The sequence below is a fragment of the Hyperolius riggenbachi genome, chromosome 2 (assembly GCF_040937935.1).
Source record: "Hyperolius riggenbachi isolate aHypRig1 chromosome 2, aHypRig1.pri, whole genome shotgun sequence".
Classification (NCBI taxonomy): Eukaryota; Metazoa; Chordata; class Amphibia; order Anura; family Hyperoliidae; genus Hyperolius; species Hyperolius riggenbachi.
In genome coordinates, this window is record NC_090647.1 from 567023873 (window position 1) to 567040873 (window position 17001).

The window sequence follows — 17001 nt, forward strand, 5'->3', positions numbered from 1 at the left end:
AGGGAATGGCGAGATAACTGGCAGACTCATGTAACTACACTTATCCTCTAAAGCCTCATCTACACGCGTAGATGAGGCTCCGATCCGGCGGCTAATCGCCTCTTCCGCATTCCCCGCGTGTACCTGCCGCGTCCCCGCTTGCGCGCCGGATTTGATACCCGCTGCGCATCTTCCGCTCGATTCCCTGCCATTGTCCCCTCGCGGGGAGCGAGCAGGGAATCGGCGGTAGCAAGATCCAACCTGTCGGATATTATCAATCGAGCCGCATCAGCGGCTCGATTGATAAGTAACATCGGAACCTCATCTACGCGTGTAGATGCGGCTTAAGGCCAGCTCAGGGAGGACACAAGTTATGTCTGCCTTTAGAGGTGTATCCAGTGCTGAGCACAGTGACCACCCTGCCCCCTACAGGCGGCACCCAGGAAAGCAGTGGCAGGGCTCCCCGTGTTTTATATACTCCAAGATGGGGGTGGGGTTTCAGCAGTGACCACACCCCTTCTGCGGACCTGGCAGGAGGCCACCGGCAGCTCCATGACAGACACTTACCTCTTCAGGTTCACCATGGCCCAGGGGATGCCGGTGGGAGTGTTGAATGCTGGGAGCAGCTTCTCAGCCAATAGGGCGGCCTTAGTCTTGAATACCTGGAAGACAATGGAGGAGAGCGGCGTCTGAGTACAGGAATGTGGCGATCACTCGGCTGTCGTAAATATTAGGAATGGCACATGCTGTGTGCAGCCAATAGCTGGGGTTGTTAGTGTGAGAGATGTAACAACATTATTACCTAAACTGCAGTATAGTAAAGCAACCACAAGATGTCACTGTCTGTAATGTGAGGCAATGATCTCTATGGCATTGTTATTTCCTGTATTCATTCTCCTCCCTGTTCTAAGCTGCATTACCTGATGGTGGTGTGTGATTTATCTCTGCATGACTTCCTTCAGTAAAGAGATGTAACTTGTTATACTGGGTGCCTATCTGTGTGTACAGAACACTCTGCTCCATCAGGAAGACCCTGAGAGACGTCCGGGGAGGGAGGAGGGGAAAGGCGGGGGGCGTTGGCATGCTCGCTCTAACAGCTGAAATGAAGGAGGCACTCAATTGGCGTATAAACTTGCGTTTATAAAATAAGTAGCAAACACGACATGTTTCGGGGTTTCCCCCTTCCTCAAGTGTACATGCAACCTCACCAACACAGCAAACTTATGATCAATAGTGCACACCCAACTTGAAAATCCCTCCTTTTCGGTCAGCTGACCACTCTTAGATTAACCCCTCAGGGTAAGTTCATCATTCTGGGCACTACACTCAAATGTCTACCCACATAACCACTTTATGGAACATGAGTGTAAGCAATCATTTTTAGGCATCATGCCTAAAAATGATTGCTTACACTCATGTTCCAGAAAGTGGCCTAAATGATTGCTGCCTAAAAATGATTGCTTACACTCATGTTCCATAAAGTGGTTATGTGGGTAGACATTTGAGTGTAGTGCCCAGAATGATGAACTTACCCTGAGGGGTTAATCTAAGAGTGGTCAGCTGACCGAAAAGGAGGGATTTTCAAGTTGGGTGTGCACTATTGATCATAAGTTTGCTGTGTTGGTGAGGTTGCATGTACACTTGAGGAAGGGGGAAACCCCGAAACATGTCGTGTTTGCTACTTATTTTATAAACGCAAGTTTATACGCCAATTGAGTGCCTCCTTCATTTCAGCTGTTTGCATCTATATGGTGGAGTGGTGACCCACGGAGGGATTGTGCACCGGCAGACCAGGTGACATACCTGGTGGTGAGGCCCAGCTCAGCAACCCCCGTGTTTGCAGTGCATTCTCGCTCTATCCTGGAAGGGGCGGAGCAGAGAGGCAGACACATGCCGTTAGATGGAGCTTGTTCAAGGAGTGAAATGTTGGCGGTGTGGAGCAATACATCTCATCCGAGAGGCATTTCATGGTGGATACAGAGGGGCGGAGCATAAACATATAATGAGGGAGGCGTGGCAAGCAAATGTGTGACGAGGTATTAGCGCTTCCACCATATTTTCCGGTACAGTGATTGGGTTATTTGATGCACCTCCCAGCAGCGCCATATTGTTTTCTACTTCGCCTCCCAAATTATATTCTCTATTTATGCTCCGCCCTTCTACAGCCGCCATACTTTACTCCGCTCTACTCCGCATGCATGAACCATCTGCACCTGCACTGAGTGGAAAGCCAATTAAACTCCACCACATAAATAAATGCAAATGGATAATGAACTGCAAATTTACTAAAGTGATGCAGACTTGTTGAACTCAATAGACGCATGTCTTTTTTCAACCCAAATAACTATGTATGTAGCTTGAAATTGGATCAGACAAATGCGATTGGTACAGATTTTTCTTGGGGCAATGCCAATGCCAAGCTGGGTACAATGTGTAGGCCAATATGTATGAAATTGGACAAATCAGCTAACTGCAGACCATCTTTACGTGTGAGCGGACATCTGGGCGCTGTTTCAGGTAGATATGAAACGATCACGATGGAATTCTAACGCCTGATCTGTAGAGAATGGCGAGTAACAGACCGCTGAACTCTACTGCAAACACAAATAAATATTTATAGGTGTGTTGATGCCGCGGGGACGCTACTGCGGCGCGCGCTCCGTGACGCACTGCTGCACTCAGTACATCTCGTCCCGCCATCTCCTTTTTACTGGCGTCGGAGAAAAGCGTATTTATGAGGGCTGTAAATCTGCAGGCTCGTGCCGCGGCGGGACAAGCGGACCGCAGGATGAGCCAGAGAGAGACGCGCTCAGGGGAGTCTGGGTAATTCAGTGCAGGAGCTTGTAAATGCGTCCGCCGGGCGTTGTGAGATGATTTACGGGATCGCCCGCCGCTGTGATGATGCCGGGCTACAGGCGTCCCATGGGGCAAGGGGAAAACGGCAGGTAATAAATCACCATCTAAACCGAGCAGAAACCAAATCCAGAGAAATGCCATTACCTGGAAGCTCCAGGTATATTGCCGGGAGAGGCAGATCTCATACCATGCGCTGCCCGCCGCTCCTGAACCACTGACGCGGCAATGCTCAGCGATGGCGGGAATAATGTACAGCGCATGGCTTCCCTGCCAGGGATGCTCATCCGGGTAACCCGGATATCCGAACTTTTTTACACTATCCGATTCGGATTCCGGATTTTTTTTTTTTAATCCAGATAGCTATCTGCGGGTATTTTTACAGCCAACCCGGATATCGCGGATTTCTCCCAGATATCCGAATCCGGATTACAGCTTCAATGGCAAAAAGCGACACACACTCCTCCTCCTCCCCCTCTCTCCCTGGGATTTGTAGGGATGTCAAAAGCCAGCTTACATGCAATGGCCAGGAATCGAACCCAGGCCCACTGCTTGGAAGGCAGCTATGCTCACTACTATACTACCGACAGCACTACACGCTGAAGCCAGCCTAGCATGTACCATTGTGATATACCCAAGAGAAAAATGAGCTTACTTATTAGCCTAATTTGCTAGATGAAAGCAGTGGGACACATGGTGATACTGCTTACAGGCTTCAATTCAAGACTTCAGAAAGATCATGTGCCCCCCTGGATGATGCTGGTGCAACACACACAGCAAAGGACAGCAATTTGAAGTCTGGAAGATTCCAGGGCAAGGGTGGGTAGGATGAAAAGCTAGGTGGCCATGCAACACTTCCTGCTAGGGATGGCCTTGCCTTTTGTGTTCAACAGTTGTCCGAAGAAAACCCCAGATAGCACTTTAGCAGCCACGACACACACAGTCCATGTGGCACAATTGGTTAGTACATTTGGCTGTTAACCCGAAAGGTTGGTGGTTCAAGCTCACCCAGGGACACGCTTGCCTTTTGTGTTTTGTGAAGGGAACTAATGTACCCTTCTTAAACTTGAAGATTGTATACAAATGTAAGCAGACTGCAGAGTGGCGCAGCGGAAGCATGCTGGGCCCATAACCCAGAGGTTGATGGATCGAAACCATCCTCTGCTAGGCATGATTTCATTTTTGCACCTCGCTTTATCGCAGGGCAAAACGGTTTCCATAGCCCTGTAAGAGGAAGTGTAATAAGGGCCCTGCCGTAACATAGATATTACGGTAGCTAAGACTACTCCTGGGCCTTTCTTGTAGTTGAAGAGATGAGTGAACTGTGACACCACACAAAAAAACAAAAACAGAGAAGCTTCCCCATATTGGAGCATTGGATTTGGTCAAGTCTTAAGCCAATGGCCTCGATTCATAAAAAAGTGTTGGGTGATGTAAATCAGTGCGGGGAAACTCTGCGCTCGGTATTTCTGACTCCAGGGTGAGCATTCATAAAATGTTGCCAGTTGCGATAGCAGAGCGGAGATTTCCCGCTGTAGGCAGGCGTTAGGCTGTCGGGAGACATGCAGAAACACAGGAGCTGGCTGAGTCTCTCCGTGCGGTGTTCTCTCTGCTGCTGCTTGGGAGGTCTGTCCCATTCACTGCAATGTATTCCGCATGCTTCTCGCCACATCAGAGGGAGCGGTATTCCCCGTCCGCATACCGCTTCTTCTAATCTTTATGAATTGACATTTTGTTACTTTTGTTAAGATAATCACAGCGCAAGGCGGTGATTTATCGTTCTTCTCAGGAATGTCGGCTTATCATGCGGAAACAGCCTTTATGAATACAAGTTTTGCTATGTGGTCGGTAAAGTGAGCTGTTTTCAGCATTTCCGCATGCGGGAATGCTTTATGAATCGAGACCATAGGCCATAAGACACAAGTAAGCTTTAGGTTAGCAGGAATGGTTGCATGGCCACCTAGCTTTTCATCCTTCCCAGGCCAGCTAGGCTGGCTTCAGCATGTAGTGTTGGTGGTATAGTGGTGAGCATAGCTGCCCTCCAAGCAGTTGACCTGGGTTTGATTCCTGGCCAATGTATGTGAGTTGGCTTTTGACATCATTACAAATCCCGGGAAGACAAGATGCTCCTCCGGAGGAGGAGGGAGGGAGGGGAGGAGGGTAAGAGGCTAGAAAGTGTCTTTAAGGCTGCTTACACACCAAGACGTTACAGGCGCACGTTAGTGCGCCTGTAACGCTCCCCCAACGCACAGCAATGTAACACAAGCGTTACATGTAACGCTGCACGTTCTGTGCAAAGTGCAGCATGCTACGGCGTTGGAGCGGCTATAGCCGCGTTAGACTGTTTGCACATGCGCAGTGGGGGGCGGAGAGGAGGCGGAGAGGAGGCGGAGAGAGCCAGCTACAGCAGCCGCGCACATGGCTACTTAATATTCACTGCACTGGCGGGCGCTGATTGGCCGGCGGGACCACGTGATGCGGAGTGTCTCGCTCCGCATCACGTGGACCCGCTGGCCAATCAGCGCCACTCTGGGAGACATTATAGGACTCGAGCCGCCTAACGCGGCTCACTCTACCGTCGGCTCTTGCAGCACCATACGTTGTGTTAGGTGCACGTTATGCGAACTTAACGTGGCACCTAACGCAACGTCTTGGTGTGCAAGAAGCCTAAAGGTTAGAAATGGATTTAAAACATTTTGAAAGGCACTTCCGGTTTCCCTATCCGGATATCCGAATAGGTCGGATATCCGCGTTCATGTGGGTATCTAAAATTTCAGATATCCGCATCGGATCCGGATCAATTCAGGTTTTAAAAAGTACTACCCGAGCATCCCTGTTCCCTGCAGCTCCAAGCCCATTATCAGCCCACTCCACCCACAACTGACGCGCCCAGCCGATGATGGAGACTACCCTATCTAACGCGAACGCATACCTACGTTACCGTGCGGCTCCTGTGGCAGACCGGATGTCATGTACGGAAGAATATTTTAGCAATACGCTTCAGTGCACATCATCGATTCGACCACAGGAAATGAACGTCACTTCCTGATTGGCCTGCTGCCAGACGTGGATTACCGCATACTGACTGGGTGATCCCCGAAGGCCTGTTTTTTGGCAGTGTGGTCCCTGGATCGCACCGCTACCGCCAATCGGCAGTGTGACGTGACTCCTACAGGGAATTGTGCTTAGGATCCACATATCTGTCAGATGAAGGATAACACTGAAGTCTCGTATGGCGATGTGTGGCCGTGTTTTGTATCATGTGCGCGTTATTGTATTTCACCGCTTGTGTCATCTTGACTATATTTCAATAAAGATTCGGTTAAAAAGAAAATAAAGTTAAATCTTGAAGTCCTCAGCAGCCAATGATCTGCTTTCTTGTACTGCATCACCTGAGCTGGATGCTGATTGGTTGCTATGGATGGGGGTGGGCGGAGCACCATTAGACATGTGACAGAGGAGCTCACAGAGGTGGTATTGGTGCCGTCCGCTTGTACAGACTGACCGCTCATAGATTGCCCCTCCATTTCTGTACTTCCCCAGCTCTCACCTCCTGTCCGGACAGGTAGAACGCAGCCAGCAAACCGCCAATGAATCGGATGTTCACCTCAAATACTGAGACCTCGGAATTCTGAAAGACAGAAACACACACATTAGTAATGACACTGGAGATGGGCGGGGATATGTAAATAATCCATTTTGCATGAACATTTTATGTAACTTGTACTCAGGTGGTATAACCTTAGCTGCAATTCAGGAAATGCTTTTGAAAACAAAGAAAACCTTAACAAATCCCCCATGAGGAGATGGACTAGTCGGTTGTGTCAGATTTTAACTGCTTATTTTTTTCCCTGTAGTGGCCCCCTCCGGTGTCTGGCATCATAGCGAGCACCTGTATCATGTTATTACGCCAGCGTGGTCGCTAAATGCGCCAGTGTCACATGGCACAGGCGTTCGCGGTGACGCTGGACACTGGAGGAGGCCAGGATTTGCTATTTAATATTTTCCAACATTCCTGATAGATCCTTTCCACCGATTTTAGTCCAGGAATTGATCGACAGATCGATCAAGTGGCCATGTTACGGTATCTAATTTTCGGATCTCGATCAGCTGGCAAAATCAAGTGATGTACGGGGCCCTTAGTAAAGAGAGGAGAAGGCATCCTGCAGTGTCTCCTTGTGTGCTATTACACTGAGGACACGCCCAGCAGCGGTGTGTGCTATTACACAGAGGACACGCCCAGGAGCGGTGTGTGCTATTACACTGAGGACACGCCCAGCAGCAGTGTGAGCTATTACACTGAGGACACGCCCAGCAGCGGTGTGTGCTATTACACTGAGGACACGCCCAGCAGCGGTGTGTGCTATTACACTGAGGACACGCCCAGCAGCAGTGTGAGCTATTACACTGAGGACACGCCCAGCAGCGGTGTGTGCTATTACACTGAGGACACGCCCAGCAGCGGTGTGTGCTATTACACCGAGGACATGCCCAGCAGCGGTGTGTGCTATTACACCGAGGACACGCCCAGCAGCGGTGTGTGCTATTACACTGAGGACACGCCCAGCAGCGGTGTGTGCTATTACACTGAGGACACGCCCAGCAGCAGTGTGTGCCATTACACTGAGGACACGCCCAGCAGCGGTGTGTGCCATTACACTGAGGACACGCCCAGCAGCGGTGTGTGCTATTACACTGAGGACACGCCCAGCAGCGGTGTGTGCTATTACACTGAGGACAAGCCCAGCAGCAGTGTGTGCTATTACACTGAGGACACGCCCAGCAGCGGTGTGTGCTATTACACTGAGGACAAGCCCAGCAGCGGTGAGTGCCATTAAACTGAGGACACGCCCAGCAGCGGTGTGTGCTATTACACTGAGGACACGCCCAGCAGCGGTGTGTGCTATTACACTGAGGACACGCCCAGCAGCGGTGTGTGCTATTACACTGAGGACACGCCCAGCAGCGGTGAGTGCCATTACACTGAGGACACGCCCAGCAGCGGTGTGTGCTATTACACTGAGGACACGCCCAGCAGCAGTGTGTGCTATTACACTGAGGACACGCCCAGCAGCGGTGTGTGCTATTACACTGAGGACAGGCCCAGCAGCGGTGAGTGCCATTACACTGAGGACACGCCCAGCAGCGGTGTGTGCTATTACACTGAAGACACGCCCAGCAGCAGTGTGTGCTATTACACTGAGGACAGGCCCAGCAGCGGTGTGTGCTATTACACTGAGGACACGCCCAGCAGCAGTGTGTGCTATTACACTGAGGACACGCCTAGCAGCAGTGTGTGCTATTACACTGAGGACACGCCCAGCAGCAGTGTGTGCTATTACACTGAGAACACGCCCAGCAGCGGTGTGTGCCATTACACTGAGGACATGCCCAGCAGCGGTGTGTGCCATTACACTGAGGACACGCCCAGCAGCGGTGTGTGCTATTACACGGAGGACACGCCCAGCAGCGGTGTGTGCCATTACACTGAGGACACGCCCAGCAGCAGTGTGTGCTATTACACTGAGGACACGCCCAGCAGCGGTGTCTGCTATTACACTGAGGACACGCCCAGCAGCAGTGTGTGCTATTACACTGAGGACACGCCTAGCAGCGGTGTGTGCTATTACACTGAGGACAGGCCCAGCAGCAGTGTGTGCTATTACACTGAGGACACGCCCAGCAGCGGTGTGTGCTATTACACTGAGGACACGCCCAGCAGCAGTGTGTGCCATTACACTGAGGACACGCCCAGCAGCGGTGTGTGCTGTTACACGGAGGACACGCCCAGCAGCGGTGTGTGCTGTTACACCGAGGACACGCCCAGCAGCGGTGTGTGCTATTACACCGAGGACACGCCCAGCAGCGGTGTGTGCTATTACACCGAGGACACGCCCAGCAGCGGTGTGTGCTATTACACCGAGGACACGCCCAGCAGCGGTGTGTGCTATTACACTGAGGACACGGCCAGCAGCGGTGTGTGCTATTACACTGAGGACACGCCCAGCAGCGGTGTGTGCTATTACACTGAGGACACGCCCAGCAGCAGTGTGGGATATTAAACTGAGGACAGGCCCAGCAGCAGTGTGTGCTATTACACTGAGGACACGCCCAGCAGCAGTGTGTGCTATTACACTGAGAACACGCCCAGCAGCAGTGTGTGCTATTACACTGAGGACACGCCCAGCAGCGGTGTGTGCTATTACACTGAGAACACGCCCAGCAGCGGTGTGTGCTATTACACTGAGGACACGCCCAGCAGCGGTGTGTGCCATTACACTGAGGACACGCCCAGCAGCGGTGTGTGCTATTACACTGAGGACACGCCCAGCAGTGGTGTGTGCTATTACACTGAGGACACGCCCAGCAGCAGTGTGTGCTAATACACTGAGGACACGCCCAGCAGCAGTGTGTGCTATTACACTGAGGACACGCCCAGCAGCGGTGTGTGCTATTACACTGAGGACACGCCCAGCAGCAGTGTGTGCTATTACACTGAGGACACGCCCAGCAGCGGTGTGTGCCATTACACTGAGGACACGCCCAGCAGCGGTGTGTGCTATTACACGGAGGACACGCCCAGCAGCGGTGTGTGCCATTACACTGAGGACACGCCCAGCAGCGGTGTGTGCCATTACACTGAGGACACGCCCAGCAGCGGTGTGTGCCATTACACTGAGGACACGCCCAGCAGCAGTGTGTGCTATTACACTGAGGACACGCCCAGCAGTGGTGTGTGCTATTACACTGAGGACACGCCCAGCAGCAGTGTGTGCTATTACACTGAGGACACGCCCAGCAGCGGTGTGTGCTATTACACTGAGGACACGCCCAGCAGCAGTGTGTGCTATTACACTGAGGACACGCCCAGCAGCTGTGTGTGCTATTACACTGAGGACACGCCCAGCAGCGGTGTGTGCTATTACACCGAGGACACGCCCAGCAGCAGTGTGTGCTTATCTGAAGGACTGCGCTACATGAACAGGATTCTGGAACCGGCCTCCTGGCCAACAGACCTCTCACATTCTCATGGCTACGTTCTCAGCAATCACAATGGCCTCCTGTGAGGCTGGGTGAAATCGGCAGTGCAGTCTGGTGGAGGACAGTGGTTATTGCTAGACATAGTTACATTAAAGGGAACCTGATGAAAAAATAAACTGACGATATAAGCAATTTAATCTATCCTCCTCCTCCTAAAAATGACTATTCTTAGAATGCCAGTTTTATTTTCTGTGTACCAGTTAAAAAAATGTTTAATGTTGTATTGCCTCATATGACTGATACAGTCTTTCAGTGTGACAGAGCTAAAATATATGAACTATTGACTTTTTTTGTCTATCCCCTGCACTCATGAGCTCTTCTCTGCCAAGCAGAAGCTTTATAGCTGTTATTCCTTATACGTGAGGTTTATGCTATAGCCTGACTAGATCCCTACTGGAAAGAAACTGTCAGTTGCATGCTTGAATGTTAACTCTTTCAGGCTAGGAAAGTAGAAAAGAAACACAGGCTAGTTATTAGTATGCAAAGCACTGTACATACACATGTCTATCTCATCATGTCACACGTCACCTCAAGTATCCTTTAAAGAGACTCTTAAGAGAGAATAAATTTCGCTTCAGAGCTTATATTCAGCAGGGGCATGTGTGCCCCTGCTAAAACGCCGCTATCCCGCGGCTAAACGGGGGTCCCTTACCCCCCAAATCCCCCCCTGCAAAATCTACGACCAACTTGGTCGTAGTTTTTGCTGCTGTTGAGGCAGGGCTAACCGCTGCAGCCCTGCCTCTCAGCGCCGTCTATCAGCGGCGCATCGCCGCCTCTCCCCCGCCCTTCTCAGCGAAGGAAGACTGAGAGGGGCGGGAAAGGGGCGGTGGAGAGGCGGAGATACGTGCTGATAGACGCGTGAGGCAGGGCTGCGGCCATTAGCCCTGCCTCAAACAGGAAGAGATCCCCGTGAGTAGACAAGGGGATTTGGGGGGTAAGGGACTCCCGTTTAGCCGCGGGATAGCGGCGTTTTAGCAGGGGCACACATGCCCCTGCTGAATATAGGAGCTGAAGCGAGTTTTATACTCACTTCAGTCTCTCTTTAAGAATTAGTTTAAAAGTTAACGTTGGGCTTACTGATAGGGGCAAGCCTCCCTTTAGGCTTAGTGGGTGGGACACGATTGCAAGGAAGCTATGTACTAACAATCAAGAACAACCCAGAGGACTTCCGGAGAGGAGACCGGCATGGAGGACACTTATACCGTCACCTGAACTGATCACAAGCAAATGTTTTGGATGACAAGAGTCTATGAGAGTACATAGCTATAAGCCTTACCGTAAAAGTACAGTTAGCATAATGCCCAATCTAAAGGTAAGCTTATTGCTGGGCCCAATGCCAGGGGAAGACAGGCTTAATGGAAGGGGGGAGCTAAGAATTAGGATTCCTGTAAGGGGTAACATCAGGGATAGAATTACTCCAAGGGGTACGATTATTTCTGGTGTTACTGTGAGATGTCAGGTGAGTGTTACCAGTCTCACACAAGCAGATGTCTCTGTTGTTGCTAGGACAAGCGAGGCATCATTTCTCTGAGGTGAACAAGAAGTGGTCATATATCATAATTAGCTATTCACTTGTACACAGAACCTTGACTAATGTTACTTTGGACTTCTCCTGTCTTATTGGAATACATTAAAGATGTGGACTCTTCAGTAGGAGGTCTCTGGTGTTTGAAGCACTACAAATGCTGGGTCGCCTGCATAGACAAGTCACTGTATCCCGTTAATGTCAGGATGAAGGTGCTGGAGTTCTCCTTTAATGACACACAGAAGGGGGATCTCCCCAGCGCTGCTCCCCCTGGTGGTGACACGATAGCACTGCAGCACACTCACCACACCGAAGTCCAGGTTGTTCTGCACCCACTCCTGCCCGTCATGGAACTCGTCCATCAGCCCCATGATGTAGAGGGTGTCCAGAGCGTCCACTATGGTGGCCCCCATCTGCGAGTTCCCTGTGGGGGAGGGGAGAGCAGGGTTATCTCCAGATGCCCGCTGATGTCACACATAAATGGATTGCACAAACCAGGCTGTACAAACAAGCTTAGGCCTCAACGGCAATCCTCTTACTGCAACGAGATCTGCTGCAAAATCTGCTCGCTGCCAAACAAGAGCCGCGCTACCACCAGCGGCCAGAGGGGGCAGTGCAGGCACAGCTGTGAGTGCAGCATGTGCATCAGTACATTTCCCAGGGAGAGCTTCATATATAAGATGTGATGCTATTACCCAGAATCCCCAGCTGCAGTGACACCTCTGGATGACCTGAAGTCAGTCTAAGCTAGTGATGGCTAACCTTGGCACTCCAGCTGTGACAAAACTACAAATCCCATCATGCCTCTGCCTCCCCGAGTTATGCATAGAGCTGCCAGAGTATTGCAATGCCTCATGGGACTTGTAGTTCCACCACAGCTGGAGTGCCAAGGTTAGCCATCACTGAAAAGTTGTGCTAATGAGGCTAGCAGCCTTCAGTATATAACCGAGCTATAAGACTGATTATGTATCAGCCCTTAAAGTACAATCTGTCCCTTTAAAGGACAACTGAAGTGAGAGGTATTTAGAAGCTGCCATATATATTTGCTTTTAAACAATACCAGTTGCCCAGCAGCCCTGCCGATCTATTTGGCTGCAGTAGTGTCTGAATCACACACCAGAAACAAGCATCCAGTTAATCTTGTCAGATCTGATGTCAGAAACACCTGATCTGCTGCATGCTTGTTCAGGGGCTATGGCTGTGAGTATTAGAGGCAGAGGATCAGCAGGCCAGCCAGGCAACTGGTATTGCTTAAAAGTAAATAAATATGGCAGCCTCCATATCCCTCTCGCTTCAGTTGTCCTTTAAGTACAAAGATATCAACCAGAATTAGACCAGAATTGAACCGGAAGGGAACAGAAGGAACTGACACAAGACTCTGCTTGTCTGACATACGGTAAGTTGCCACAATGTTTTTCCTGGTCTTAACGATCACCCTGCTTTCCCTAGCCATCTTCAGATCTCTACACACTCCATCCTCCTGCTGTCAGCAATATGCTGTACATTTCACAATCTCTCTTATCCACTCTGCAGATTGATTCTCATGAGCTTTTCTTATTTCTATAACCTCATTTTACTTCTCATGCTGTGTCTAAACAGAAGTCTAAATCTCACCCTCTGCTTCACTCTCTTTGCCTCCTCCTCCTCCTCGCTGCAGGGGAAATTGCACCAAACCCTGGACCCTCACTTCCACCTGCTAATCACACTGTTAGCAACAAATCCCATTCATCTCCCAATTGCTATAACCTTATTATTTCATTTCTTCCCCATGCTCCACTCCTATCTCAGCTGCCTTCTGGAATACCGCTCAGTCAGCAACAAGCTGCCCTTCATCCATGATCTTTTCATTTCCAATGCTTTCACATTCTTTGGGATCACTGAAACCTGGCTGACCCCTTCTGACACAGTCTCACCTGCTGCCCTCACTTATGGAGGTTTCCACTTTAGCTACACTCCTAGAAGTGGGAATAAACATGGTGGGTGGTGTGGGCATTCTCCTCTCAGACAAATGCTCCTTCAAGCCTCTTACTCCTATTCCCTCTCTCTCCCTGCCATCCTTTGAAGTCCATGCAGTCCGACTATACTCTCCCTCGAACCTCCAAATTGCAGTTATTTACCGCCCTCCAGGCCCTGCTTCTGTTTTCTTAGATAACTTCTCTGCATCGCTCCTCCAGCTCCTGTCCTCTGAAATCCTCACCACCGTTATGGGTGGTTTTACTATTCCTGTTGCCACTAATAATTCTGTCTCCACCAAACTTCTATCACTTACTTCCTCCTATGGCCTGTCTCAGTGGTCCCTCTGCTCCAACTCACTCTAATGGTTATACACTCTACCTCATCTTCTCTTATCTCTCTTCTAGCACTGATTTTACTAATGCTCCACTCCCGCTCTCTGACCATAACTTACTCAACTTCTCTCTCTCCTCTTTTCCTACCACCCTGGCACAAGCACGCTCACATACTCGCAGAAACTATCGCAATCTAGACATGCAGTCTGTCTCTGATGCCGTGGCACCTCTTCTTACATAATCCCTCACTGATGGATGCCTTCGCTCCTCTTACCAATGTCCGCCCTCACCGTGTCAGTTGCCAACCCTGGATGACCAAATCCACTAAACGGTTTCCTCTCATCTCATTCTGCAGCTATCCTCATCCTTCCTCCCTGCACTAACATCACAATGTAACCTATCCCTCTCCACTGGCATCTCTCTATCACCACTCAAAAAGGCTGTTGCAACACCACTACTTGAGAAGCTATCTCTAGTTCCCATCGCACTCCCCAACTACTGCCCAGTGTCACTTCTCCCATTTGCATCCAAACTACTTGAACGCCATATACATGCTGAACTAAGTTATTATTTATCTTCTATTCATCTTTCTTCCCGCTCTTCCTCTGCTGCTCCTCTCTGTCAAGCTCTTCACTGGCTGCCAATTACCCAGAGGATCCAGTTCCAACTCCTAACCATAACCTACAAAGCTCTCCACACTCTCTCTCCTGTACATCTCCTCACTAGTCTCCAGATACCAACCCAACCGCAATCTCAGATCTGCACATGACCTTCTTTTGTCCTCTAGAATCACCTCCTCACATTCACATATACAAGACTTCTCATGTACTTCACCCCTCCTTTGGAATGCCCTTCCACAACACATCCGTCACTCCCCAACCTTTGAAATCTTAAAACGCTCCCTCAAAACTCACCTTTTCCGACAAGCATATTCTCTAGCTGAGGCCGTTCCTCCTTCAACCTCTGGTCAAGTCATATTCCTTACTAGATAACCTAAACACACACTGCCTGTATGTATATTGTGTAATACCCCGCCTCTTGTTCTCCTCCATTCCTTTAGATTGTAAGCTCACAAGGGCAGAGCTCTCTCACCCTTTGTGTCTTGGAATTTCTTCCACACTTTATTTATCATGTAACATCTGTCACTGTAATTACCAGTTCTGTATTATGTACCAGTGTCTACATTTCTGGTGTACACCATTGTCTGTATCATTATGTACCCCATGTTTGTATTTCTTCCTTTGTACAGCACTACGGAATATGCTGGTGCTTTATACGTCAATGGCTGATGCATGGAGAGTAGCGTCCCATGAATGGGCAGCTGGTCTTACCGAAGATGTTGGTGGAATGTCCCTTCCGTGCGATGGGTTTGAGCTCGTTGTGGCCCCAGCCGTACTGCCGGTAATTATCCCAGGCATGCTTCATCATCTGAGGACAGAGAGAGAGAGAGAAGAGTGATACCCTCAGAGGACAGGAGACATAATGACAGGGTAACAGGAATAATGACAGGGTGACACAGCTGTGCCGGAGAGTCAGGGCTGTCCCTGCGGCCAGGAGGGGGCGTACCATCACCTCACCTGTGTACAGACCAGCATCTCATTGTTCCAGCACCTCACCTGTATACAGAGGGGTATCTCAGAGAGTCAGGGCTGCCCCAGCACCTCACATGTATACAGAGGGGTATCAAGAGTCAGGGCTGTCCCTGCGGCCAGGAGGGGGCGTACCATCACCTCACCTGTGTACAGAACAGTATCTCTGAGTGTCAGGGCTGCCCCAGCACCTCACCTGTGTACAGAGGGGTATCTCAGAGAGTCAGGGCTGTCCCTGCGGCCAGGAGGGGGCTTACCATCACCTCACCTGTGTACAGACCAGTATCTCATTGTTCCAGCACCTCACCTGTATACAGAGGGGTATCTCAGAGAGTCAGGGCTGCCCCTGTGGCCAGGAGGGGGCGTTCCATCACCTCACCTGTGTACAGACCAGTATCTCGGAGTGTCAGGGCTGCCCCAGCACCTCACATGTATACAGAGGGGTATCAAGAGTCAGGGCCTGCAGCCAGGAGGGGGCGTTCCACCACCTCACCTGTGTACAGACCAGTATATCATTGTTCCAGCACCTCACCTGTATACAGAGGGGTATCTCAGAGAGTCAGGGCTGCCCCTGTGGCCAGGAGGGGGCGTTCCATCACCTCACCTGTGTACAGACCAGTATTTCGGAGTGTCAGGGCTGCCCCAGCACCTCACCTGTGTACAGAGCGGTATCTCAGAGAGTCAGGGCTGTCCCTGCGGCCAGGAGTAGGCGTACCATCACCTCACCTGTGTACAGACCAGTATCTCGGAGTGTCAGGGCTGCCCCAGCACCTCACTTGTATACAGAGGGGTATCTCAGAGAGTCAGGGTTGTCCCTGCGACCAGGAGGGAGCGTACCATCACCTCACCTGTGTACAGAACAGTATCTCTGAGTGTCAGGGCTGCCCCAGCACCTCACCTGTGTACAGAGGGGTATCTCCGAGAGTCAGGGCTGCCCCTGCACCTCACCTGTATACAGAGGGTTATCTCAGAGAGTCAGGGTTGTCCCTGCGACCAGGAGGGAGCGTACCATCACCTCACCTGTGTACAGAGGGGTATCTCTGAGAGTGAGGGCTGTCCCTGTGGCCAGGAAGGGGGTGTTCCACCACCTCACCTGTGCACAGACCGGTATCTCAGAGTCACTGGGTGTTCCAGCACCTCACCTGTGTACAGAGGGGTATCTCCGAGAGTCAGGGCTGTCCCTGTGGCCAGGAGGGGGCGTTCCAGAACCTCACCTGTGTACACATTGCGTTTCAGAGAGTCAGGGCTGTCCCTGCGGCCAGGAGGGGGTGTTCCACGACCTCACCTGTGCAAAGACCGGTATCTCAGAGTCACTGGGTGTTCCAGCACCTCACCTGTGTACAGAGGGGTATCTCTGAGAGAGAGAGGGCTGTCCCTGTGGCCAGGAAGGGGGTGTTCCACCACCTCACCTGTCACAGACCGGTATCTCAGAGTCACTGGGTGTTCCAGCACCTCACCTGTGTACAGAGGTGCATCTCTGAGAGAGAGAGGGCTGTCCCTGTGGCCAGGATGGGGCGTTCCAGCACCTCACCTGTCACAGACCGGTATCTCAGAGTCACTGGGTGTTCCAGCACCTCACCTGTGTACAGAGGTGCATCTCAGAGAGTCAGGGCTGCCCCAGCACCTCACTTGTGTACAGAGTGGTATCTCAGAGAGTCAGGGCTGTCCCTGCGGCCAGGAGGGGACGTTCCACCACCTCACCTGTGCATAGACCGGCATCTCTGAA

General features: G+C 51.0%; 1 protein-coding gene across 1 annotated transcript in view; it reads right to left on the bottom strand.

Moving 5' to 3' along the window:
* Positions 1 to 17001, bottom strand: part of MAN1A2 (mannosidase alpha class 1A member 2) — a 129290-nt gene that overhangs the window by 15983 nt on the left and 96306 nt on the right. Inside the window, exons 3-6 of the mRNA XM_068270998.1 lie at positions 15018 to 15114; positions 11704 to 11822; positions 6383 to 6463; positions 547 to 641 (exon numbers count right to left, since the gene is read on the bottom strand). Coding sequence (XP_068127099.1) covers positions 547 to 641; positions 6383 to 6463; positions 11704 to 11822; positions 15018 to 15114 — 392 coding nt within the window. The remainder of the gene's footprint in view (positions 1 to 546; positions 642 to 6382; positions 6464 to 11703; positions 11823 to 15017; positions 15115 to 17001) is intronic.